Source organism: Myotis yumanensis, unplaced genomic scaffold, assembly GCF_028538775.1.
Source record: "Myotis yumanensis isolate MYYU_CA2020_CCGP unplaced genomic scaffold, mMyoYum1.0.hap1 SCAF_14, whole genome shotgun sequence".
In the NCBI taxonomy this organism is placed as follows: domain Eukaryota; kingdom Metazoa; phylum Chordata; class Mammalia; order Chiroptera; family Vespertilionidae; genus Myotis; species Myotis yumanensis.
Window position 1 is genome coordinate 39,842,879 of NW_027223765.1, and position 22,999 is coordinate 39,865,877.

Here is a 22,999-nt window from a genome sequence, read left to right on the forward strand (position 1 = left end):
CTGACTCGTTTATCCGTGGCTCTCACAGGCCGAGTGTGTCCCCGGGGCCCTGGGCACCCACAACTGCACATGCCACAAAGGCTGGAGCGGGGACGGCCGTGTCTGCATAGCCATTGACGAGTGTGAGCTGGACGGGCGAGGCGGCTGCCACGCGGACGCCCTCTGCAGCTACGTGGGCCCCGGGCAGGTGAGGCACGCCGGCCTGGGGACAGCGGAGGGTGGGGGACATCCGTCCTGGGTCCTCTCCCCACACCCCCTCTGACGCCAGGAATGTCCCCTCCGAGAACTGAAGCTCAGGGTCTCAAGCCTCAGACACAAATGAGAACCAGATCTGAAGTACTGCGTCGTACGACCTGGAAGCGTCAGGCATGTGCTGGAAGCCATGAGAGGCTCCGGGAGATTCTTTGTTTTGTTTTTTTTAAATAATGTTAGAGCATATGGATTTTAAAAAAATGTTTTTTATTGATTTCAGAGAGAGGAAGGGAGAGGGAGAGAGAGAAACATCAATGAGAGAGAAACATCGGCTCCCTCCTGCACGCCTCCTACTGGGGATCGAGCCCACAACCCGGGCATGTACCCCACCCGGGAATCAAACGGGTGGCCTCCTGGGGCATGGGACAACATGCAACCAGCTGCACCACACAGGCTGGGCACGGCTCCCGGAGTTTTAATGGAAAGCGCATTCCAGGGCCAGTCTAGGCAGCATTTTTGCCAAATCAGAGGCTGTGACTCCCGCCTCTCAGGGATAAAAAACTCTTATAACCAAACCAGCGAGTCCTCTGCTCTAACTGGGCACTGGGGCCAGCGTCTCCGGCAGTCAGTTCATTCATTCACTCATCGGCTTCCCACGTGTTACCAGAGCCTGTTCCATGCTAGTTCCTGTTCTAAACGTAGGAATTTGATGTTGAGCAAATCAGGAAGAGACCTCTGCCCCAGGGGAGTGACAGCCCCAAATCTTTACACTCATGGGCATGGCAATCTCAGACTCGTCACGGCATCTCAGAACCGGGGGCCTTCGTGTGAAGCGTTTCGGCCTGATACACTCGAGGGCGAACTGGCATTTAAGAGCATCTAATACGCCAGCGGGGAGGCCAGGCCTGGCTGCTTCAGGATCAGCCTCTTCACGGCCCAGGGCTGTGCAGGGACCCCTGGGCTCCCTGTCCTCCCACACCACCGTGGCCGGAACCACCAGCCCAGGGGCCTTGGCAGTGAGAGCTCAGATGCACATGAGCACCGAGCTCCAAACTCCACCAGGGGCTTTCAGGTCCAGACCTGAGGGCTGGAGTAAGGCTGAGATGCCCCAACTTGCAAACAAGGGCAGCTGAGATCTGGGGAGTCTCACCGGGCAGTCACTGCAGTGAGGACAGGCCTCTAAGTGACAGTGGGAAGGATCGGAGCTGCTGAGCAGGGGAGCAGGGTTTGCCCTTGGCAAACACCAGTCCGCTCACCCCATACCGCTGACCCCAGCAGTCCTGGCAGGGTCTCCATGGTTACTTCCCTGCCGATGCCATCACTACCGGACTCATCCCGAGAGCCATTCTCCCCTCCGGCCTGTCTCCCCACCTGGAGCACAGCTCTCCACAGTGGGACTGGGGGGAGCTCTAGGCCTCCCAGAGGAGCCAAGGGGGTGCTCCTGGTGAGATGAGGCCCTCTGCTCCCCTCTCCAGAGCCGGTGCACCTGCAAGCTGGGATTCGCGGGGGACGGCTACTCGTGTAGCCCTATCGACCCCTGCCGGGCAGGCAACGGTGGCTGCCATGACCTGGTGAGAACGCTTGGGGTGGGCCTCGGCTGCAGCTCTCTGGGTGTCCCTGTCTCTGGTCAGACCGACATCTTTCTAAACCCCAAATCCAAACAGTGTCACCCCCTTGCCACAGGACAGAGTTTTCACTCTTTATTACGGCCCAGCATTGCCCAGCCTGCTCTCTGCCCTGACCCCCACTGCCCGCCCTCCACACTCCTCTCAAGGTCACTCTGAGCTCCTCGCTGTCCCCTATCTCGCTCACTCTGAGGCCACCGTGCCGCTACCGGTGTATTCCAGAGGCTTCCCGGAGCCACACCTTTGGCCAGCTAGCTCCTTTCCTGAGGGTACAGGGCCTTTCCAGATCTGGGCTTCCATGACTCGTCTGTCGTGACGGGTGGGTGATGTCAAATGCACTGTGATCTGAGCGGCCAGGCACACCAGGGGCAATGCAGCCGGGGCGGCTGGAGAGGCAACCGGACAAGTGGTTGGAAAGGCGGATGGTAGGAGGATGGGTGGCCAGGGTGGCCAGAGAGATGGAGGATGGGTGCTGTCCAGCTTGCCACATGGGTGCTAAATGGAGGGCCATGATTCTCTGCCCCACCCCCACCCCAGGCCACCTGCCAGGCAGTGGGGGGAGGCCAGCGGGTCTGCACATGCCCCCCTGGCTATGGGGGTGATGGCTTCAGTTGCTACGGAGACATCTTCCGGGTGAGTGGTTCCCTGTGCCGGGGGAGGGCCCTCCAATGCCCCCCGGATGGGAAGGGGCAGTGCTGGGGTCCCTGGTGGGGAGGGAGGCTCGGGTTTGTCCCTAAGCCCATGGCCTCAGCTCTTTCCCTTCCCTAGGAGCTGGAGGCAAATGCCCACTTCTCTGCCTTCTACCAGTGGGTTAAGGTAGGACGGGGCAGACTGCTGGGTGGGGCTCACATCCGGGAGGCCTCCTGGACACGGGTGCCCCGTCATATCTCCCTAGCGGGCCGGGGGGGCAGGCCTGGAGGCTGGGAGCAGGCAATCTCAGGGTGGGGGCTGCCTTCACCCTCCTCCCGTCCCTCTGCACACGGCATGCACAGAGAGCTGGCATCACGCTTCCTGCCGACAGCCGAGTCACAGCCCTGGTGCCCTCTGAGTCTGCCATCCGCAGGCTGAGCCCTGAGGACCAGGCCTTCTGGCTGCAGCCGAGGATGTTGCCACAACTGGTCAGGTGGGCAGCCAGGGTCGGGCCCTGGGGGGGGGGCTTCTGTGTGAGGCCAGCTCCTCCCGGGGTTCTCTGCCTGGCATGTGTCCACCCCTGGGGAGAGCCCCGTCCCAGAGGTCTCTGCAGATTCACTGATCTGTCCTGCGGTCCCCCCACTATCCCCGCAGGGCCCATTTCCTCCAGGGGGCCCTCTCGGAGGAGGAGCTGGCCCGGCTGGGCGGGCAGGAGGTGGCCACCCTGAGCCCCACCACACGCTGGGAGATTCACAACATCAGTGGGGTATGTGGTGAACTCTGGGCAGAAGGGGGGACCGTCTAGGGCATGGGAGGGAGGGAACTTGAGTGACTGCAGGCTTCCTGGACCAGGGACCCCAGGGGGTGAGATTGGGTTCCCCTCGCCCTGCCCAGGGCTGGGCTCGGAGGGTGTGCCAGGGACACTTTTGCCGCTGGGCTGGGCAGCGTTTGGTCTAGCAGAGACTGCCCTGCCAGGAGTCGTCTGTCCATCTTTGTGTGTACACACCCCCCTTTCATGCATGGGCCCTGCTGAGGGTCCGTGTGCCCATCTGGTTACTCCTGAGTCTGAGGGTGTCTGGACCAGGCTGAGGGCCACCTGTGGGTGCCTGTGTGCCCAGCAGCCTCTCTGTTGGTGCTACACCCACTCTTACGTGTCTGCCTGTGTCCACTGTGGCTGAGCTCTGCCTGCTGCTTTCCAGAAAGTCTGGGTGCAGAATGCCAGCTTGGATGTGGCTGACCTCCTTGCCACCAACGGTGTCCTACACATCCTCAGCCAGGTATGGTGGCGGGGAGTGTGCCCAGGGCACCGCCCAGGCAGGCCGAGGGCAGTGACCTGCTGACTAGCCCCCATGCTCTGTTACAGGTCCTACTGCCTCCCAGAAAGGACGCGCCGCGGGGGCAGGGCCTGCTGCAGCAGCTGGACTCGGTGCCTGCCTTCCACCTCTTCCGGGAGCTGCTGCAGGTGAGGGCGAGAGGAGAGGGGAGTTCATGGTCAGGAGCGCCCTTCCCCAGGTGTGGAGGCGGCTGGCTGGCCCCCAGGGTCAGGACCCAGGGTGATGATGCGATTCTGCCATTCCCTGACCCTGACCCTGACCCCTGTCCCTAGAACTACAGTCTGGTGCCCCAGATTGAGGCTGCCACTGCCTACACCATCTTCGTGCCCACAAATCACTCTCTGGAGGCCCTGGGCAACCACAGCAGCCTGGTGAGGTCACTGGGACGGAGGTGGGGGGGGGGGGCGCAAAGGGGCACGATGGGTGGAATGCCAGCCACATCCGGGGCCCTGGGTCGCCCGGGAGTCCCTGAGCTTCTCCTTCCCTCAGGATGCGGACACAGTGCGACACCATGTGGTCCTGGGGGAGGCGCTCTCCTCCGAAACCCTGCAGAGGGGCGGACACCGCAACTCCCTCCTGGGCCCGGCTCACTGGCTTGTCTTCTACAACCATAGTGGCCAGGTTTGTGGGGACAAGGAGACCTGACCGTGAGGCCCCCTCTCTTTGGAGTTCCTCCGTCTGGGAGCCCCCTGTTCGTGGATAGCCCAGCCCTGAGGTGAGGGTGGGCTGGGCTGAGCTGGGCTGGGCTGGGCTGGGCTGGGCTGAGCCGAGCCTCCTGCCCCACTTCCCAGCCTGAGGTGAACCACGTGCCGCTGGAAGGCCCGGTGCTGGAGGCTCCTGGCCGCTCGCTCTTCGGCCTGTCGGGAGTCCTGACGGCGGGCTCCAGCCGCTGCCTGCACAGCCATGCCGAGTCCCTGCGGGTAAGAGGCCCTGAGGGTGAGCTGCAGGGCCAGGGGAGGGCAGCTGCCTTTCAGAGCTGGGAGGTGCGGCCTGTCAGGCGGGAACCTTGGTCGGGGATAGGAGAGCTGTCAGCCTGCCGGAAGGAAGATGGGTTTGGGGCCTCCTCCCAGGGACCACCTGACGCTCCGCAACCCCCCTCTACCCCCCAGGAGAAATGTGTGAACTGTTCCCGGAAATTCCGCTGCTCTCGGGGCTTTGAGCTGGAGGTGAGGCTGGACTGGCGCATCCCATCCCCGCCTCACCTGCTCTCCCTGCCCCCAGCTCTGCTCGCCCAGGTGTGGGGCACTGGGAGGGCATGGCCTCTCCACTCCCTGGTAGAGGCCAGGAGGCCTGGGCCCAGGTCTGCCCGGAGCAGGCCTCACTCAGACTTGCACCCGGAGGCCTGTGACCTGTGGCCCAGGCCTGGATCCTGCCCGCCCTCTTCTCAGCAGGTCTCTGTGTCTCATCTAGCTGCCCCTTCTGCTCTCCTGCTCATGCCTTACCCTCTGAGACCTGTGGTCCCTCTGTCTGTCTCCCCGGTCACAGTCCTGCCCTACCCAAGCCACCGGCTGAGCCCTCCTGCCTGTTCCCATTTGCAGGACACTCCCAAGAAGAGCTGCGTCTACCGATCTGGCTATTCCTTCTCCCGGGGCTGCTCTTACACGTGTGCCAAGAAGATCCAGGTTTGCCCTGAGCCTTCAAACCCATATCTTTGACCAGAATGAAGTGGGGGCCCGGGGAGAGCCCAGATTAGATGTCAAGGGCAGAAGCAGGGTTGGGACTAGACAAGGCCAGTGAAGCAAGGGCCCAGGAAAAGGGGAAGAGACAGGTCGAGGCCAGAGGGGCCAGTGTTTGTTCCTGTGGCCATGCCCCCAGGGAGGGGGAGGAGGGGAGAAGAAAGGCCCAGAGTGAACCATCAGCCAAGCCCCAGGGGCAGCACCTGGGTCCAGCGTGGCCCCTCACTGTGGGACCTGGCACAGCCCTGCCACGGGGAGGGCTGTCCATGGGCTCCTTCCCCCTGGATCCTCTGGCTTTGTTCCCAAGATGCCCTCCCCACTCCCAGCATTTTGCTTCTCCTTGATGTCTGTCCTGGCCTGTGCGGGCCTCTCCTTGCACCCCTCCCCGCAGGTGCCCGACTGCTGCCCCGGTTTCTTTGGCACCCTGTGCGAGCCATGCCCGGGGGGTCTGGGTGGGGTGTGCTCGGGCCGCGGACAGTGCCAGGACAGGCTTCTGGGCAGTGGGGAGTGCCGCTGCCACGAGGGCTTCCACGGAACAGCCTGTGAGATGTGTGAGCTGGGCCGCTACGGGCCCAACTGCACTGGAGGTGAGGACCGGGGAGGGGGCAGGAGCGGTCGGTATCCTGGCCGCAGACAGCAGTCACGGAGATACTGCAGCAGGGGCAGGACAGAAGCCGCGGGTAACTCCTGTCCTCCTTTGTCCACTCCCAGTGTGTGCCTGTGCCCACGGGCTGTGCCAGGAGGGGCTGCGAGGGGACGGAAGCTGTGTCTGTAATGTGGGCTGGCAGGGCCGACGCTGTGACCAGAGTGAGTGGCCCCAAAGGGGAGGCAGGTGACCCTGGGAGGCAGTTTCTGGGTCTGAATGACCAGAACCATCCCATCCTCCTACTCCCCAGAAATCTCTGGTCCTCACTGCCCAATGAAGTGCGACCCTAATGCCAAGTGAGTGAGCTCGGCCTGGAGCAGGTGGGCAGTGGGTGGGGGGACTGGGGTCAGGGCAGGGGCTGCTGGGCGGGCATCGGCTGACTGCTGTCATCCCTCCCAGCTGCATGCAGGACTCGGCGGCGGCCCCTGCCTGTGTCTGTGCCGCGGGGTACTCGGGCAACGGCACCTCCTGTTCAGGTCCAGCCACACTGAAGCCCCGAGCTCCCCATGAAATTTTGGGGTGGCATTCCCCGCAGAGCCCTCTCCACTCCTCCTAGATCCAGTCTCTCCCTGTCCCACTCGGGTCTTAGCCTCCCTCTGACTTTTCCTTTCGCCCTTGCCCTCCCCTGTCCCCACTCCATCCCGTGCCTGTTCCTCACAACTCCCTGGAATCATCTACCTAGAGGTGGACCCCTGTGCTCATCACAATGGGGGTTGCTCCCCCCACGCCAACTGCACCAAGGTGGCACCTGGGCAGCGGACATGCACCTGCCTGGATGGCTACACGGGCGATGGGGAGCTGTGCCAGGGTGAGGCTGGGATCCCCAACCTGGGTGTATGTGGGACCAGGGGTCTGGTTTCATTGATCTCAGTCAGACTAAGAAGGGCTGAGGGGCTCATGGGGTGTGGGTCCTGAGGCTGCTGAGAGTAGGGGATGAGCACCCAAATGAATGGATGAATGCAGGGGGCACCCAAGGCCCCCCTCATCCCAATGTCTCTCCCCCCAGAAGCTAACAGCTGTCTCATCCACCATGGGGGCTGTCACGTGCACGCAGAATGTATTCCCACAGGTCCTCAGCAGGTCAGCACAGCAGGGTTGGGCCCTGGTAGGGGGGTGACCAGGGCTGGGGGCCGGGTACTCCTGTCCAGGGTGCTGGCCCACTCTTGGGTCCCAGCAGCCCCCGAATCAGGATTTGGGACAGGTCTCCTGCAGCTGCCGCGAGGGTTACCATGGGGACGGCATCCGGACCTGTGAGCTCCTGGACCCCTGCTCCCAGGTCAGGCCCCAAGCTCCACCCCATTTCAAGGGGGAGGAGACCAGGCAGGAACCAGCCCTCCTTGTCCCCAGCAGGGTTCTAAGGGCCTCTGAAGGATGAGCTGCCTCCCCATAGGCTCAAAACTGGCTTCTCAGTAGGAAACAGCTTTGGGGGGCCGGGGGTGTGGGACAGGCATCTTCCTGGCCCCTTTCCCAGGGCTGGTTGGGGCAGAACAGTCCTGGGAGCTACTGATGTCTCTCCTGTCCTTGCGCCAGAATAATGGAGGCTGCAGCTCCTATGCCGTGTGCAAAAGCACAGGAGATGGTCAGAGGACGTGCACCTGTGACCCAGCCCGCAGTGTGGGCGATGGTTTCACCTGCCGTGGCCAAGTCAGACTGGTAATGATGCCCAGGTCGGACTCCTGACCCAGCCTTGGCTCTGTCCCGCTTGGGTCTGACCCATGATTTGATCCTGATCCTGGCCCAACCATGACCCTGAGCCTGACTCCTGACTCCACCGGGCCGATGGTCCATGAAACTCATCCTGCCCCTAGCTCAGACCCCCTGGCTTTCCTGTCCTCATCTCTGTCTTGGCCAGACCTTGGGCTGCAGGTGCGGGGACAGGCACCTGGCCCTAAGTGGGGGCCGTCCCAAATCTGAGCTGGTCCTCCCCGCCCTGCTCCCCCCCAGGAACTCCTTCACGACAGGAACGCCTCATTCTTCAGCCTCCACCTCCTGGTGAGTGACCGGTGCCTCCACTTCCTCTGTCCTGCCTGGGCGCTCTGACCTACAGGCCCCGCCTGCCTGGGCCTTGGTGATCTTGTTTGCTCAGGGGGTTGGCTGGTCTGGTCTTCCTTCCCGGAAGATCCATGCGGGCCCGAGTTGGTCCTCGGCTGCCCCTCTTCCACTCCAGCTGTCTCCCCTCTTCCCCCAGCAATACAATGAGCTCAAGGGCAACGGGCCTTTCACAGTCTTCGTGCCGCATGCAGATCTGATGACCAACCTGTCGCGGGTAACAGCTCCCAGGGCAAGGCTGGAGGGCTGGGTGTTGCGTGGCGAAGGCGGCACAGGGCTCCCCTTCACCCTGACGATTCCTCCTCCAGGATGAACTGGCCCGGATCGGAGCCCATCGCCAGCTGGTGTTCCACTACCACGTGGTGGGCTGCCGGCAGCTGCGCAGCCCCGACCTGCTGGAGGAAGGCTATGTCACCACGCTCTCGGGGCACACACTGCGCTTCAGCGAGAGGGAGGTGAGCCAGGCCCTACCCCAACAGGAGCGGACGCAGACCCAGGACTCCTGCTTCTGAGCTCCCGCCCTTGCGAGCCTGTGCCTGTCCCCATGCGTTTAAGACCCTCTCCCTTCCCCTGGGCCTGAGCGGGCTCAGTGAGTCGGGGTTGAGTTCCACTCTGGACCCTGCCCACCACCACGGGCCTGTTTCCTGGCCCCGTGTGGGTCCCCGCTCCCCATCCCTCCTGCGCCCCCTGCTGTTTCCCTGAGAGGTGAGACGCCCTTCCTTCTCGATCCCGCCCACCTGCCAGAAGATTTGCCCAACCAAGGCTCCGTCCCTGCCTCAGGCCCCACCCACAGCTCCTGAGCCACCAATCGCCTTCATTCAGTTTCGGCCTCGCCTCTAGGGCAACATCTACATCAATGACTTCGCACGAGTGGTGAGCAGTGACCACCAGGCGGTGAACGGCATCTTGCACTTCATTGACCGTGTCCTGCTGCCGCCGGACGTGCTGCACTGGGAGCCTGAGGATGCCCCGATCCTGCGGGTATGACCTGGAAGGCAGGTGGCTGGGGGCTGGAGATCCCTCCTCCCTCCCCACCTGAACGCACAGCTCACCAGCGCCTTTCCCTAGAGAAATGTCACCGCCGCTGCGGACAGCTTCGGTTACAAGATTTTCAGCAACCTTATGACGGTATGCTCCTGTGTGTGAGCCTGTTAGTGTGTGCACAAATGCACGTGTGTGTGTCTGTGCTCGGCTGTGCACACCAACCTGCGTACAGACCTGCCCCCTGTGTGCGTTCAGGCCATGTTTGTGTGTGGGCACAGGGATGCGCTGGCTCTGTGTGCCCACGTACCTGACAGTAGTCAGGGTGTGTGCAAGTTTATCCCTTCTATGTTCCCGTAGCTGCCTGAGGTGGCTTCAGAGGAGTGTGGCTGGTGGGGAGGCTGCCCAGGTCTCTGTGGCCCAGCCCCCTACCTCCGCCCTCCAGTCTGACTAGGCTGTGACTGCACACCTCGTCCTCCCTGCCAGGTGGCTGGTGTCCTGCCCCTACTTCATGATGAGTCCCATAGGCCCTTCACAATGCTGTGGCCCACAGACTCTGCCCTACGAGCCCTGCCGCCCGACCGCCAGGCCTGGCTGTACCATGAGGACCACCATGAAAAGCTGGTAGCCATTCTCCTGGGCCACGTGATCCGTAACATAGAGGTGGGTGCACCCCCGACCTTGGTCCCCACTGACTGCCACCCAGCCTGCCTGCCCAGCTCCAACCATGGCTTCATCTGCTCAGGCCTTGGCGTCTGACCTGCCCAACCTGGGCCCACTTCGCACCTTGCACGGGACCCCCATTTCCTTCTCGTGCAGCCGGGCTCGGCCGGTGAGTCTGGGGAGATGGCTGGAGTGAGGGAAGGAGGCAGGGGCCCTGGCATTGAGGGCTGGGCTGCTGTACATCTGTGAGCCCCATGTATCCCACACCCTCTGCCTGCAGGGTGAGCTCATGGTGGGTGAGGATGACGCCCGAATTGTGCAGCGGCACCTGCCCTTTGAAGGTGGCCTGGCCTATGGCATTGACCAGCTGCTGGAACCACCTAGCCTTGGAGCCCGCTGTGACCACTTTGAGATTCAGCCACTGTGGCTGGTAAGGGGGCAGAGGTAGACAGGCAAGGGCCCAAGCCCACCTGTACCGTTCATCCGCCTGACCTTGCTGTATTGGCTCCCATTCTTTCCAGAAGATTTGCAGCATCTGCGGGCAGGAACCGCCATGTCCTGAGGGTTCACAGGAGCGGGTAAGGAGCTGAGTGGGGGTTTGGTAGGGCCCAGGACCTCCAAGTTCAGGCTGTTTGCAGCCTGACTCCTCTTGGCTCAGGGAAGCCCCCAGGCCTGCCTGCGCTACTTCTCAAAGCTGTGGACATCGCCTGCGCTGCGCTCCTTTACACTGCGCAACCTCTGGGGCCAGCCCCGAAGTCTGGCCAGGGGCTGCCACCGCAACTGTGTCACCACCACCTGGAAGCCCAGCTGCTGCGCTGGCCACTATGGCAGTGAGTGCCGAGGTGAGCATCCGAGGTGGCAGACACTGCTGATTGGCTCCTCCGGCTGCCGAGGGCACAGACCTGGCCATTTCTGAGAGGGGTTGGGGAGCTTAGGGGCTGGGGGTGGTGTGTGGATTTACTAGGAGAGGCTCTAAGAGGTGAAATGGGTGTGTAGATGGTAAAGGACCCCGTGGGGTGTGCTGGGGGCCTGGAGGGTGCTCAGCAGCGTGGGGACTTGGGTGGGTTGCTGCATCTGAAGAACCTGGGCTGTCATTGGGTGGAGGATGGACGGTGTGCCTGGGCTGGGGCTGCTGTGGGGGACAGGGGCAGTCCTGAGGAGAGTCCCTGGCCCCACTTCACTTCTTCTACCCCCACCCCTAGCTTGCCCTGGGGGTGCCAGCCACCCCTGCAGTAACCGTGGTGTGTGTGTGGACGGCATGAGCGGCAGCGGGCAGTGCAGGTGCCTTTCGGGGTTTGCTGGGACAGCCTGTGAAGTCTGCGCCCCAGGGGCCTTTGGGCCCCATTGCCGAGGTGGGCTGTCCTGCCCCTCCCTGCCCTGCCCACCCCCCCCACTCCCTTGGCCCACATGCCAACTCCCTCCTCCTGCTGTCGCTTTCTGTAGCCTGTCGCTGTACCTCTCATGGCCACTGTGATGAGGGCCTTGGGGGCTCTGGCTACTGCTTCTGCGACGAGGGCTGGACTGGGCCACTCTGTGAAGTGCAGCTGGGTGAGTGACCCTGTGCTGGTGCCCACCCTGCACACACCAGTGCATGCCCCAACTGCACACTCAGGTGGAGGCACTGAGGGTGGGTGGGATGGAGCTGGGGGCATCCAGGAGGGCAACTACTAACCTTGATATGTGGGGTGGGCCCTGGGGACAGAGCTGCAGCCTGTGTGTGTCCCACCCTGTGCACCCCAGGCAGTATGCCGTGCAGGCAACATCTGCGAATGCAGCCTGGGCTACGAAGGGGATGGCCACACGTGTACAGGTGAGCAGGTGGGAGGGGACATGAGGTGGGAGGCCCATTCCCCTCCTGTCACCTGGTCCAGTCACTCTCTCCCTTCCCCAGTGGCAGACTTGTGCCAGGATGGTCGTGGTGGCTGCAGTGAGCATGCCAACTGCAGCCAGGTAGGGACAGTGGTCACCTGTGCCTGCCTGCCAGACTACGAGGGTGATGGCTGGAGCTGCCGGGCCCGCAACCCCTGCGAAGACAGCCACCGAGGGGGCTGCAGCGAGCATGCGGACTGCCTGAGTACCGGCCCAGTGAGCAGGGGGGAGCCCAGCAGCTGGGTGGGGAGGTCCCAGTGGGTTCCCAATCCCTCAAAGGCACCTGCCTGCTCCCCTGCCCCAGAACACACGGCGCTGTGTGTGCCACGCCGGCTATGTGGGTGATGGACTGCAGTGTCTGGAGGAGCCCGAGCCACCCGTGGACCGCTGCCTGGGCCAGCCCCCACCGTGTCACATGGATGCCGTGTGCACAGACCTGCACTACCAGGGTGAGCTTCCCTGCCTGCTCCGTGCCTGTTTCTTATCTCAGGGCCCCAACTGACCGCATCCCTCCCTCCCTCCTGCAGAGAAACGGGCTGGTGTCTTCCACCTCCAGGCCACCAGCGGCCCTTATGGTCTCAACTTCTCTGAGGCTGAGGCAGCATGTGGGGCCCAGGGAGCTGTCCTTGCTTCTCTTCCTCAGCTCTCGGCTGCCCAGCAGGTGCGTGGGACCCAGGAGCATGGAGCCAAGCCTGTGGGAGCCCCTTGAGTTGGGCCTTGGGTCTCAACATCGCCCCCTACCTCTACAGCTGGGCTTCCACCTGTGCCTTGTGGGCTGGCTGGCCAACGGCTCAGCCGCCCACCCCGTCGTTTTCCCTGAGGCAGACTGTGGTGCTGGTCAGGTGGGCGTAGTCAGCCTGGGCACCCGGAAGAACCTGTCCGAGCGCTGGGATGCCTATTGCTACCGTATGCAAGGTGCAGCCGCCCCCACCATGCCTCACTCCCCCGCTCTGCCCCTTCCCACTGCCCCACCAACCCACTGAACCCCCCTCTCCCGCAGATGTGGCCTGCCGATGCCGCGATGGCTTTGTGGGTGATGGGATCAGCATGTGCAACGGAAAGCTGCTTGATGTACTAGCCGCCACCGCCAACTTCTCCACCTTCTACGGGGTGTGCAGAGGCCCGGGGGGTTCAGGGTAGCTGGGGTCCCTGGGGAGGGAGCCTGCTCACAGCCCTGTCTCCACACCCTCCCAGATGCTGCTGGACTATGCGAATGCCACTCCTCGAGGTCTCGACTTCCTGGACTTCCTGGACGATGAGCTCACCTACAAGACGCTCTTTGTCCCGGTCAATGAGGGCTTTGTGGACAACATGGTAACCAGCGGGGTATGGCCTGCTCCCTCTGGCTGGCCCAGGCCGGCAGGCAGGGTGAGTGGCCTTGGCTTTGCCCACAGACACTGAGTGGCCCAGATCTGGAGCTGCACGCCTCCAATGCTACCTTCCTGAGCACCAACGTCAGCCAGGGTACCTTGCTCCTCTCCCGCTCAGGCCTCAGACTTGCCGTCAGTGGTGTGGGCTCGGACAACAGTTCTCGGGCCCCTGTGGTAAGTCTGGCCCCTCCCCCCTGACCCCCCCGCCACCCCCCGGACCTGACTCTGGTCTCCCTCCAGGCCCCAAGGACAGTTGTGGTCGGCCGCGTCATCGTGTGGGACATCATGGCCTTCAATGGCATCATCCACACTCTGGCCCGCCCCCTCCTGACACCCCCACAGCCCGTGAGTAATGGGGGTGGGGAGCGGGCAGAGCTGCGAGGGCGGAGACAGCGTGGCCATGTCCTTGATGTTCTCTTTGTGTGCAGCGGGCGGTGGTGGCACCCGAGGCCCGGCCTGTGGCAGCCGGCGTGGGGGCTGTGGTAGCCGCTGGGACACTGCTGGGCCTGGTGGCTGGAGCCTGCTACCTCCGTGCCCGAGGCAAGGCCGCCGGCTTTGGCTTCTCTGTCTTCCAGGTAGGGCTGGGTGGCGGGTTGGGGTTGGGGTCACGGATGTTGCTCTAGGCCCCTCACCACTCACCTCTCTTCTTAGGCAGAAGATGACGCTGACGACGACTTCTCCCCGTGGCAGGAAGGGACCAGCCCAACCCTGGTCTCCATCCCCAACCCAGCCTTTGGCAGCAACGAAACCTTTTGTGAGCCCTTCGATGTGAGTGTGGGGGACGGGGCGAGTGGGGGGACGTGGGCCCAGGGCCTGGTCTCAGCCCAGCCCACTGGGTCCTCCCTGCAGGACTCGCTCTTGGAGGAGGACTTCCCCGACACCCAGAGCATCCTCGCAGTGAAGTGACGCAGCAGAGGCAGCGGGAGAGACCCCTTTATTGCCATCGGGGCAGGAGGGCGGGGCCTGTTCTGGACAATAAAGGTTCCTCAGCGGATGTGGGCCATGTCACTGAGGAAGGGCGTCTTCATGCAGCCGGTGCAGAGCTGGTCCATCCAGAGCGGCGCCTCGTGCTGCAGGGGCGTGCGGCGCGGGTAGAAGGTGAAGTCCACGCGGTAGTTGAGCAGGCAGCTGAGGGAGGCCATGTACAGGTCGGAGAAGCGCACGAGGCGCCGTGAGAAGTAGGTGGGGTTGTGGAAGGTGCGGAAGATGCTCCCAAACTGAGCGTTGAACAGGGCCTTGGTGAGACACCTGGGGAGGGAGACAGGACGCACTCCAGGGGTCACACAGGACGGGGCGGACGGGGCTCCTGCTCTCGCCCCACCCTGCTCACCTCAACTCCTGCCGCTCCTTCACCCAGGAAGCCAGCACCTGCCGTGACTCGGCATCCTGGTAGGTCTGGGGGAGACAAGTGTGCCCTGGGTGTGTGCCCAGGTGGCAGCCCTGGTCCCGCCCCCGGGAAATCTGGCCAGCCACGCACCTGCATGCGCTCCAGCAGCCCCGTGAGCGCCTGCTGCCACGTCAGCGAGTGCATGTACTGCTCCGTGTTGATGATGCGGATCTCACGCTCCAGCTCGGGAATGATGGCACCTGTGCGCCAGCCGTGCCGCAGCATGAGATCCTGGGGGGCAGGGTGGAGGACAAGGGTCAGCCCCAGCTGGGGGGCACCCTCCCCGGCCCAGAGGCCCAGTCTTGCCCCCCTCACCGCCAGGTCACTGTAGAGGTGATCTCCAAAGTAGAGCACACGGGGGCCACGCCATTCTGTCAGACGCAGGAAGTCAAACAGGTTTCCCTGGGGACAGGAGGGGACACGGCTGAGCCCAGTGGACCCAAGGGACTCCCATGCTGCCAGAAGCACGCCTGGTTCTCCACCCCTTCTCCCCGATCTCAGACAGCGAGGCCTTTTCGGCCGGATGCTGGGCTGCCCTTTCCCGTGGCCTGCTGTCTCCTCTGGGCTCTGGCCCTTGCTACCTCCGCCTCACACTCAGGCAGGGGGTCGCCTGCTGCAGGAAGGTCTCCTGTAGGCCTGGCACGGTGCCCGTGTGCCTCCAGAGTCTCCCCTCCCCAAGGCCTCACACCCACCCCAGGCGAGGGACCGAGTCCACTCTGGGGGAAATAAACGGCAGCAGCGACCCCATGGCCCTGAAGTTCTGGCCTCCCTGGCCTGAGCCCAGAGGGACCCGGGAGACCAAAGGCAGACCTCACTGAGGCCATCTGCCCCTCCTGCTCCGAAGCTGGAGAAAAGATGAAAACACTCAGCCAGGCTCAGACACAACAGAGGAAGCTCCCAGGGGAGAAGCCAGGGGCCCGAGCAGGAAGTGCAGCAGCCACAGGGCAAGCACCCACACCCCAGGTGAGAACTGCTACTCAGCAAAAAGGAGTCACTAAAGCAGGAGGCCCAGGGAGATGAAAGCACAGGTGGTTGCGAAAGACTTCACTGTTGACAGGAGCTCAGTGGAGAGGCTGAGGTTCAGGGACCTGCAGGAGAGGGAGGTATGATGGGCAGAGGGGATGTGCCCTGAGTGAACCAAGAGGAAGAACCTGGAGGCACAGATGCTGAGTCAGGAAGGAGCCTGAGCAGCAGGGGAGGGAGCAAAGAAAGACAAGAACCAAGCAGGATCCAACACACACACTTCGGAGCATCAGGCGTAAGGAAACATCTGAAAGCTGCCAAAGGGAGAGTCACATGCTCCCCGCAAAGCTGCGTAACCCTCAGAGCAAGGGAACGTCTGCCCACGGGGCCATGAAGACGGGGGCCAGCAGGCTGGGAGCCGGAGCAGTGCCTGCAGGCCAGGCCTCCACACTGGGTAGTGAGGCTGCTCCCGGTGGCTGTGCCTCTGGCCCAACTGCGGCTTCCTCCCTCCCCCAGCTCCTAGAGCTCCAGCCCCCAAGACACCCCCCTCAGCAGCTCAGCCAGGATTTCCGCATTCCTTCCAGGGCCAAATGCCTAATCAGCTCCAGCTCAGAGCCACCCCCGCTACCCCCTACCAGGCCTCTTCTCGCCTTCTCATCTTCCTAGGCAATGGGCAGGGGAGGTCTCCCAGAGCAGCAGCGTGAGGACCACTGAACTAGAGGCCCAGGAACCTCTCCAACCAGGCAGAGTCCACAGCCCCAAGCAGTAACAGTGCCCTTTACTGGACACTTAGCGAGCGCCTGGCCATCCAAGGCCTTACCACCACTCAAGCTGAGTATGATGCCTCTTCACCAGATGAGGAAGGCAAGGCACCAAGAGGCCAAGTAACTCGGCGAGGCTCCCTCTGCCAACCAGGATGGAGTGAGAATTCAAATGCAGGCCACCTGACCCTCAGGCCAAGCCCTTGACACTGCCTAGGCCTGTGCCCTGAGAGCCACTCCCTGGTGCCCCAGGAGGCGATGCCACTGCCCCCTGGGGCTTTGGTTGGCCTTTGAGCCACCCACTCATCCAGGTGCTACTCCCAACTCGATGGCCCTCACCTGCCGATAGATCTTGCCCTTTTCCAGGCTGGTGATGCGGTCCCACTGGAGCGAGCCCTTCTCATCAAGTTTTCGGAAAGGCCTAGGGTCGGGGGTAAAGGGTGTGACTTAGTCTGTGGCAAGACCATGAACTGGTCCCACTCTGCAAAGGCCCACCTGCTCACGTGGGCCACCTGCCACATGCCACCAAGAGGGCATCCGCACCCCAAGCACACAGGGCAGTGCCCAGAGGGCATTCGGAAATACGACTACAACCCCACTCCCTGGCCCCGCCGCCCCTGCCAGGCCCATACTTGCGCGGGTCGGTGAAGAAGCTGGGTTTGTCCGCCTGGACGATGACCACATCGAACAGCTGGCGCCAGTCGGGACCCACCATGTGCCGCATCCCCTTGTCCCTGGAAAGGAAAGGGCAGAGGTGGGACAGGTGGTCTGAGGGCTGGGGCCAGCCTGCTCCCACCTGGACCCCCCTCCCCACCAGGGTGGGGCGGGACTCACACGAAACTGAAAGGGCTGTTGGTGATGAGGAACAGCTGCTTCCCGTGGTCCACCAGGCGGCTCAGGACCGCGAACGTCTCATCCCCTCTCAGGATGTACTTCTCTAGGGGGGAGATGCGCCTGTGAGAGCCAGCCCTGCACCTGCCCAGGCAGGCTGCAGCAACCACCGTCCACCCTTACCCATGTCCCGCTCGATCCACTGGTACATGAGGCCCTTCACGTGCACATCTCGAATGGCATCCTGGGGGCAGTGGAGGGACAGTGAGGTGCAGTGGTGTCCAGGAGGGCCTGCCCTGTTGTGTCTGGACTTCCCCTTCCCTGCCACCCCAAACAGGCCCAGCACCCTCACCGTTACATCCTTGTAGAGGTGCGCTTGGTCAAACTCCAGGCCATGGCCCAGGAAGTGATCCACCACACAGGAGAGCAGCGCCATCTCCGGCAGCGAGAAGATGTCCATGAACTGCTTGATGGAGGGGCCCTGAGGAGGGGGCACTGCTTTAGCAACCTCTCCAGCCCCGCCACCCCCAGCTCTGAAGACCAAGGGCTCCAAATGTGCCTCGGGACACTGGTAGAGGGTGCAGCCTGTGGGTCAGGGGCGTGGGCCTGGCCTCCTAGGGAGCCAGCACCCACACTGAGATCACTGACGGGCTGCCTGGGCAGCAGAGTGAGTACCTTGCCATAGAAGTCGCTCATCTGGTACAGTGGGATGTGCTGGGTCCCCCCATACAGGTCGATCACCTCCTCATCTGGCACAGGTTGCAGGCCCCTGGGTGGGCACACAGACATCAGTCCCAAGTGGTCCTGAGCCCGGGCAGACTGCAGGGTGGGGAACAGTGGGGGGAGGCAGGACAGTGTGACCTGGAGCGGACGACTACGGTGGGGTCAGGGCAGAGGCAGCACTGACCTGTAGGCTGTTCCCAGCTGCACATAATGGAAGGCATCAATCTTCATCAGAAGGCTCTGGGGGCACCAGGAGAGCGGGATGGGCAGTGAGGAAGGAGCCTGCCATCGGCCATGAGCCAGCCTTTTCCACCCCCTACACTGAAGCCCCAGTGGGATGGTATCAAGGGGATCACATACACACCAAGAAGCTAAAGCTATGAATGAGGCCACAGGGTGAGACAGATGAGCTCCCTCCACAGGGGATGGGGGACCAAGAAAGTGGCTGATACACAACCAGTAAGGAGGGGCCAGGGGGAATCAGTGGTCTAGCCACTCACCTTCTGAATATCATAGTGGAGGCCACGGATAGCAAAGCTGGGATTGTAGTCATACTTCCGAATGCCCTCTGGGTACTGTGGGGGTAAAGTGGACCAGGCCTGAGCCAGTGGCAGGGCCACACTGCTGGCTGAGCAGCGGCTTCAGGGGATCAATTCAGCCACCTGCTCTCCAGGGCCTGGGAACCCTGCCTGGCTAGCCTCACCTTGTAGTGCTCAATCAGGATGTCCCGGGCGGCATTAAAGATCTCTGGATGCAGCGAGTCTGCGTACTGGGCCAGCGTGTAGTCATAGTCGAAGCCATACACCTCGACATCGTGCAGGCTGATCTCATTGTTGGCATAGATGGCGGCTGGGTTTAGGAGGCTGCAGACCTCGGGGGGCAGGAGGTCTAGAGGAAGGAGATGCAAGTGTGAAGATGATGATCACGCAAGCAGCAAACGGTTACCGAGCACTTTCCAGGTGCCCAGCCCTGGGAGTCTCCCGAGACACCCAGGATGGGTCCTCTTAGCCCAATGCTGCAGGTGGTCAAACTGCAGAGGCTCAGAGAGAAGTCATTGCCCAGGGTCACCTGCTTGGGGTCAGGCAGAGCTGGCAACGGCTGGAACTACCGTGCGGTCCTGTTTCACCATCACCTGCAGCCCACCAGGTGCACGAAGCCCCATCGGACCGACCCCCTCCCCTTGCCTGAGGCTGGGGGCGGGACTTGGGAACATTATTGGAGTGGGAGGTATTGGGTAGCCCGCCTGCCACTCAGGCTCCCAGCTCTGAGCACCTGCCAGCCTTTGAATCAAGGCCTCTCTAATAGGATTTCAGCGGCCTGCCAGCCCACATAATGACATTTGCTGCCTCTAGCCAGGGAACATTGCTAATTACGACAGGCAGGACGTGTGATGTCGGGATCTGGGCCGTTACCCAGGCTGCTCCCTCTGAGGATGCAGCCATAACCACTCCAAGCCCCTGGCTGCTCCAGAGGGGCCGAGTGGGACACTGTGCAGAGTGGGCTCTGGAGTCCCCAGGCTCATCTGCCTTAGTTTCCTCATCTGTACAGTTGGGGAGGTGGGTGGGGGAAAGGCATGGGTTTTGAAGTCAGAGAGATCAGACCAAACCCTCATCCTCATGGCTGTGCCTTCAGGAAAGTCACCTCACTTTGGGGCCTCAGTTTCCTTGTCTCTGAAAGGGGAAATAAAAATTGCACCAATAAAGATATTTAAAACACTGTGCCAACCTACGGAATTATCACCAAGAGGGACACACGGAATGTGCTCTGTGTAGCATTCCCACTCTGCACTGTGGCAAAGCAGGATTCAATGGTCGATGCGCCTCCTCGTCCTGGTGTCCCTTCATTGCTCACGGAGCAGGGGCTGCAGGGGGAAGGGAGCAGACAGGACAAGGTGCACAGGAGCCTTGCAGGGGCTCCTTTCCGGAGACCTCTAGCCTGTGGCTGAAGTCCAAGCAAACACCCAAGCCTCTAGGGGTTCCTGCTGCAGCCACAGTCAGTCATGTTCTCAAAGCAGAAGCCCTTGCCTGCCAGCTGCCTGTGCTCCGAAACAGACACTTGCTGATGAGCTCCCAGGCTGAGGCTCCACCCCTACCCTCTCTCCGCTGGGGCCAATGCAGGGAGTGGGTGGGAGAACTGGTGTGGCTGGTTCCTCTGGTGGACCCAGGCCAACCCAGGCCTGGCACAGAGCAGCTGTTTAGAAGACGATTCCTGGGTGCAGACAAAACACTCCTCACTTGGAGGCACGTGAGCGACAGCTGCCTGTAGCCTTTAGGGAGCTGCTTCTGAGAGGCCCCTCACCTGGTGTGAACAGGACCTGGGCCTTCCCCTCCCCACGGCCCCGAGCTCCTGGGCACCAACAATGTCCGGTGGTCCCCAGGAGGGGAGGGGTCTGCTCGGCAGGACGGCCCCTTGTGGGCAGAGTTCTGGCCAAGTCCAGGCTTTCGCCTCTCCCCTTGAGGATGTTCCCACGGATGGACAATTCTCCGAGGAACGAAGCAGGATGGGGAAACAGCCCACAGGGCCTGGCTTCCTGACCCGACCTCTGGACTGAAAAAACACACAGCTCTGGGGCCACAGGTCCCACTCCCTGCCACAGGCGGCTGTGCTCAGGGCCCGGTGAGCAGGAGGTGCCCCTCACCCACACAGGTCACTGGTCTCACTGCCCAGCCCCCACCCTTCTTCCTCCTCAGCCCCCAGCTCCAAAGCCTCCCCTGCTCAAGTCAACTTGTGGGTGCCACCCTCCCAGCTGCTGCGGGGTGCACGCGCTAGGTGCCTTAGAAGCTCAACTTGTTCAATCCTCACTCCAGTCTGGTGAGGTGATCACACTTATTCCTCTACCATCCAGAGGAAGAAACTGGAGAGGTAAAGTCATGTTCCAAACTACCCAGCAGTAGACAGCGGAGTAGAGATTTGAATTCAGCCACTCCACTTGCCTTACTCACTGGCCACCCTCAGCCTAGCCTCCCTCTGATGTGGGAGGGGGCAGGACTAGCCTGGGGCCTGGCACTGGGCAACAATTTGCCCAAAGGCATTAGCCCAAGACCTAGAAAACCCAGCCAGAGGGGCGTTGGGCTGGCTGGAGTTGGAAGGGGCCAGGAAGGCTGGTTCACCCTGCACTCACCTGGCATTAGCAAATGACCCGCCCCTTTCACATCAAGAGGAGCTTGGGGTCTCCATGCAGGTCTGAAGACCCAGGGAGCCCTGAGAGGCAAAGCCCAATACTCCTCCCTCGGCCCCTCCCCCAACACCTGTGAGGGAGGTTCTTCAAGCTGCTCTTCAGCAGGTCTTAACCTTAAACAGCATCCCAGGCCTGCTCCCTACACCCAGGGTGGGCAGTGCATCCTCAGAGAGCCCCATGGGCTTCAAAACCATCATTCCTCAGGGCTGTAACTGCTCTGCCTCCAGCTTCTCAAGAGGTGAGTCTGGTCCACCCACCCTCCCAGGCCTCCACACAATCAGCCGGAACATTCCAAACGGGGCCCCTGTCTTATCAGACAACGAAGCCCTGTCACCCCCGGGGAGAGGCTCCCTGCCCTTCCTGTCCTGGGTCTTTCTGCGCCATCACCACAACCCTGCGACAGAAGCACCAGGACTGTTTTACACCTAAGACAGTGACTTTCAACCCTGCTCATCTCATGGCACACAAACCAATTACTAAAATTCTGCAGCACACCCAAAAGTAAGTTTTTTGTCGATCTGACCAAAAAAACGAAAGGTATAATTTTGACTAATTCACAGTGGACGGCTACTGTCATTATTTTATTTGACAATCTAAGGGAAAAGAGGTCAGTGCCCCTGACTCAATACTCAGGTATTGCATGTTTTAAACATTCTTGCGGCGCACTGGTTGAAACTGCTGACCTAAGACACTGAGGGTCTGAGAGGGTGAGGCCTGTTGGGCACCACCCAGCTGGACAGTGATAGGGCCAAGGCCCAAACCACATCTGTGTGCTGCAGAGTCAGCGCCCCAGGGGACCCCTGAGCAAACACCAGCGCTCTCAACTCTCTCAACCAGGCCGGCCCAGCCCGCCCCTCTTCGAGGAGGCTTCAGGCCTCCAGCCCATCCTGCAGGGGAGAGAGGCGGCCACAGGACACGGAGTGAGCACTCCGGCCAAGGACGCAGCAATCCTTCTGGACTGGAGCAACCTGATCTCCCTCCTTCCCCTCCAGGGCGGAATCCAGGGGGCCTGCAAGTCTGATCAGCGGACGCCGAGGTCGGCCAGTCCCTAGGAGCCAGTTCCGGCCAGCGCCGCCGGCTGGCTTTGTCCCTGCTGCTCCCGCCCCAACTACGTCCCCTACGAGAACAAGGGGTTGGGGGCGTTTCCGCAGCGGCCTCCCGGCAGGCGGGGCCCCTACATTCCGCGGTCGCCTCAGGAGCCCTGAGCTCCTGCAGACGGAGCCTGCGAACAAACCTCCTGCCCGTCCGCTCCAGGCGTCGGGGGTCCCCGGAGGCTCCCGGGACGACCCAATGGAGCCGCTCCCGGAGAGCCGCCCGGCCTGCGCAGTCCCAGCGCTCCCCACCAAGAGCGGCACCCCGACGGCTCGGGGGCGGTGCCCCCGCGCGCGTCTGCAGCCGCCAGGACACCCCCCGCCGGCGCCGTCCCGCCCGGGCTCACCCACCGTGCACCAGCCTCCGCATGTCTTGGTAACGAGCCCACAGGTGCGCGCTGAGCTCGGAGCCGCCAGCGCCAGCGGGGGCCGGGGCGGGCGCAGAGCACGGAGCGCCGGGGCCCGGGGGGCCGCAGCCGGGGCAGGAGGGCGAGGACGAGGTGGCTCGCGGCCGTCCGTGGCCTGGGCACGGCAGCCAGCGCCGAGCGGCCGCCCGCAGCCCCACGCCCGCCATGCCCGCTGCGCGCCGCCCGCCCGCCGAGCCCACGGCCCGTCGGCTGGTCCACCACCCCCGACTGCGCGCCCGCCACGGTGGCCGCGTGCTCCTCACCGAGACCGGCCAATGGGTGCGGCTCGCGGAGCCAGGCCGGCCAATAGGCGCGCCCCTTGGCCCGGGAGGCGGGAGGCCCCGGGACGGGGCGGGTCGGGCTCCCCAGCCCCCTTCCCCTCCCCCGAGTCTCCCGCGCGGCGGAGTTCTCTGCGCCCCCCGGAGGAAGCCACGGCGGCGATGGCGGCTCCTTCTGTTCCCCTCTCGGGAGGTCGGGGGCCTAAGAACAGCCGTTCCCGGGAGACTCCGGACGGCCGGGGAGCGGCGGGTCCACCCGGCCCCGTCCTGTCCTTTCTCCCTCCTCCACGCCGGGTCTTCCCTCCCCTTCCCCCACCTCCAGTCCTCCTGACCTTAGCTCCTCCG

At 62.8% G+C, this 22,999-nt stretch overlaps 2 protein-coding genes across 2 annotated transcripts in view; one reads left to right on the forward strand and one right to left on the reverse strand.

Annotated features, from left to right (window-relative positions):
* STAB1 (stabilin 1) overlaps positions 1-14,029 on the forward strand; it is a 26,573-nt gene extending 12,544 nt beyond the window's left edge. Inside the window, exons 25-69 of the mRNA XM_070390711.1 lie at positions 29-187; positions 1,668-1,763; positions 2,355-2,450; positions 2,586-2,633; positions 2,810-2,940; positions 3,102-3,213; positions 3,647-3,724; positions 3,811-3,909; positions 4,054-4,152; positions 4,271-4,402; positions 4,573-4,701; positions 4,891-4,947; positions 5,320-5,403; positions 5,849-6,044; positions 6,169-6,264; positions 6,354-6,399; positions 6,503-6,579; positions 6,786-6,911; positions 7,110-7,183; positions 7,305-7,379; positions 7,634-7,756; positions 8,048-8,095; positions 8,292-8,369; positions 8,461-8,607; positions 8,993-9,133; positions 9,221-9,280; positions 9,620-9,796; positions 9,879-9,965; positions 10,077-10,226; positions 10,318-10,374; positions 10,455-10,638; positions 10,999-11,148; positions 11,240-11,344; positions 11,499-11,606; positions 11,688-11,881; positions 11,970-12,114; positions 12,193-12,326; positions 12,415-12,580; positions 12,666-12,775; positions 12,860-12,979; positions 13,060-13,209; positions 13,276-13,380; positions 13,464-13,610; positions 13,687-13,803; positions 13,885-14,029. Of these exons, the coding sequence (XP_070246812.1) occupies positions 29-187; positions 1,668-1,763; positions 2,355-2,450; positions 2,586-2,633; positions 2,810-2,940; positions 3,102-3,213; positions 3,647-3,724; positions 3,811-3,909; positions 4,054-4,152; positions 4,271-4,402; positions 4,573-4,701; positions 4,891-4,947; positions 5,320-5,403; positions 5,849-6,044; positions 6,169-6,264; positions 6,354-6,399; positions 6,503-6,579; positions 6,786-6,911; positions 7,110-7,183; positions 7,305-7,379; positions 7,634-7,756; positions 8,048-8,095; positions 8,292-8,369; positions 8,461-8,607; positions 8,993-9,133; positions 9,221-9,280; positions 9,620-9,796; positions 9,879-9,965; positions 10,077-10,226; positions 10,318-10,374; positions 10,455-10,638; positions 10,999-11,148; positions 11,240-11,344; positions 11,499-11,606; positions 11,688-11,881; positions 11,970-12,114; positions 12,193-12,326; positions 12,415-12,580; positions 12,666-12,775; positions 12,860-12,979; positions 13,060-13,209; positions 13,276-13,380; positions 13,464-13,610; positions 13,687-13,803; positions 13,885-13,941 (5,070 nt within the window). The 3' untranslated portion in view covers positions 13,942-14,029. The remainder of the gene's footprint in view (positions 1-28; positions 188-1,667; positions 1,764-2,354; positions 2,451-2,585; positions 2,634-2,809; positions 2,941-3,101; positions 3,214-3,646; positions 3,725-3,810; positions 3,910-4,053; positions 4,153-4,270; positions 4,403-4,572; positions 4,702-4,890; positions 4,948-5,319; positions 5,404-5,848; positions 6,045-6,168; positions 6,265-6,353; positions 6,400-6,502; positions 6,580-6,785; positions 6,912-7,109; positions 7,184-7,304; positions 7,380-7,633; positions 7,757-8,047; positions 8,096-8,291; positions 8,370-8,460; positions 8,608-8,992; positions 9,134-9,220; positions 9,281-9,619; positions 9,797-9,878; positions 9,966-10,076; positions 10,227-10,317; positions 10,375-10,454; positions 10,639-10,998; positions 11,149-11,239; positions 11,345-11,498; positions 11,607-11,687; positions 11,882-11,969; positions 12,115-12,192; positions 12,327-12,414; positions 12,581-12,665; positions 12,776-12,859; positions 12,980-13,059; positions 13,210-13,275; positions 13,381-13,463; positions 13,611-13,686; positions 13,804-13,884) is intronic.
* Positions 13,921-22,585, reverse strand: NT5DC2 (5'-nucleotidase domain containing 2). Its single transcript, XM_070390712.1, has 14 exons — positions 22,321-22,585; positions 18,404-18,588; positions 18,201-18,275; positions 17,885-17,940; positions 17,653-17,746; positions 17,330-17,458; positions 17,161-17,221; positions 16,981-17,083; positions 16,779-16,880; positions 16,486-16,567; positions 14,738-14,824; positions 14,513-14,653; positions 14,366-14,430; positions 13,921-14,283 (listed from the first exon to the last, which is right to left on the reverse strand). Exons 1-14 carry the CDS (start codon positions 22,541-22,543, stop codon positions 14,022-14,024), a joined length of 1,665 nt encoding a protein of 554 aa, XP_070246813.1. The 5' UTR covers positions 22,544-22,585; the 3' UTR covers positions 13,921-14,021.
* Positions 22,586-22,999: the final 414 nt, after the last annotated feature.

What these genes read in the sequence shown, in the direction of transcription:
- NT5DC2 (XM_070390712.1), bottom strand. Translation starts at nt 22,543, where the DNA reads ATGGCGGGCGTGGGGCTGCGGGCGGCCGCTCGGCGCTGGCTGCCGTGC. An exon ending in CAGCTGGGAACAGCCTACAG is followed by an intron (nt 17,747 to 17,884) that starts GTCAGTGCTGCC and finishes GTGCCCACCCAG; the next exon opens with GGGCCTGCAACCTGTGCCAG. An exon ending in AAGGAGCGGCAGGAGTTGAG is followed by an intron (nt 14,284 to 14,365) that starts GTGAGCAGGGTG and finishes CTCCCTCCCCAG; the next exon opens with GTGTCTCACCAAGGCCCTGT.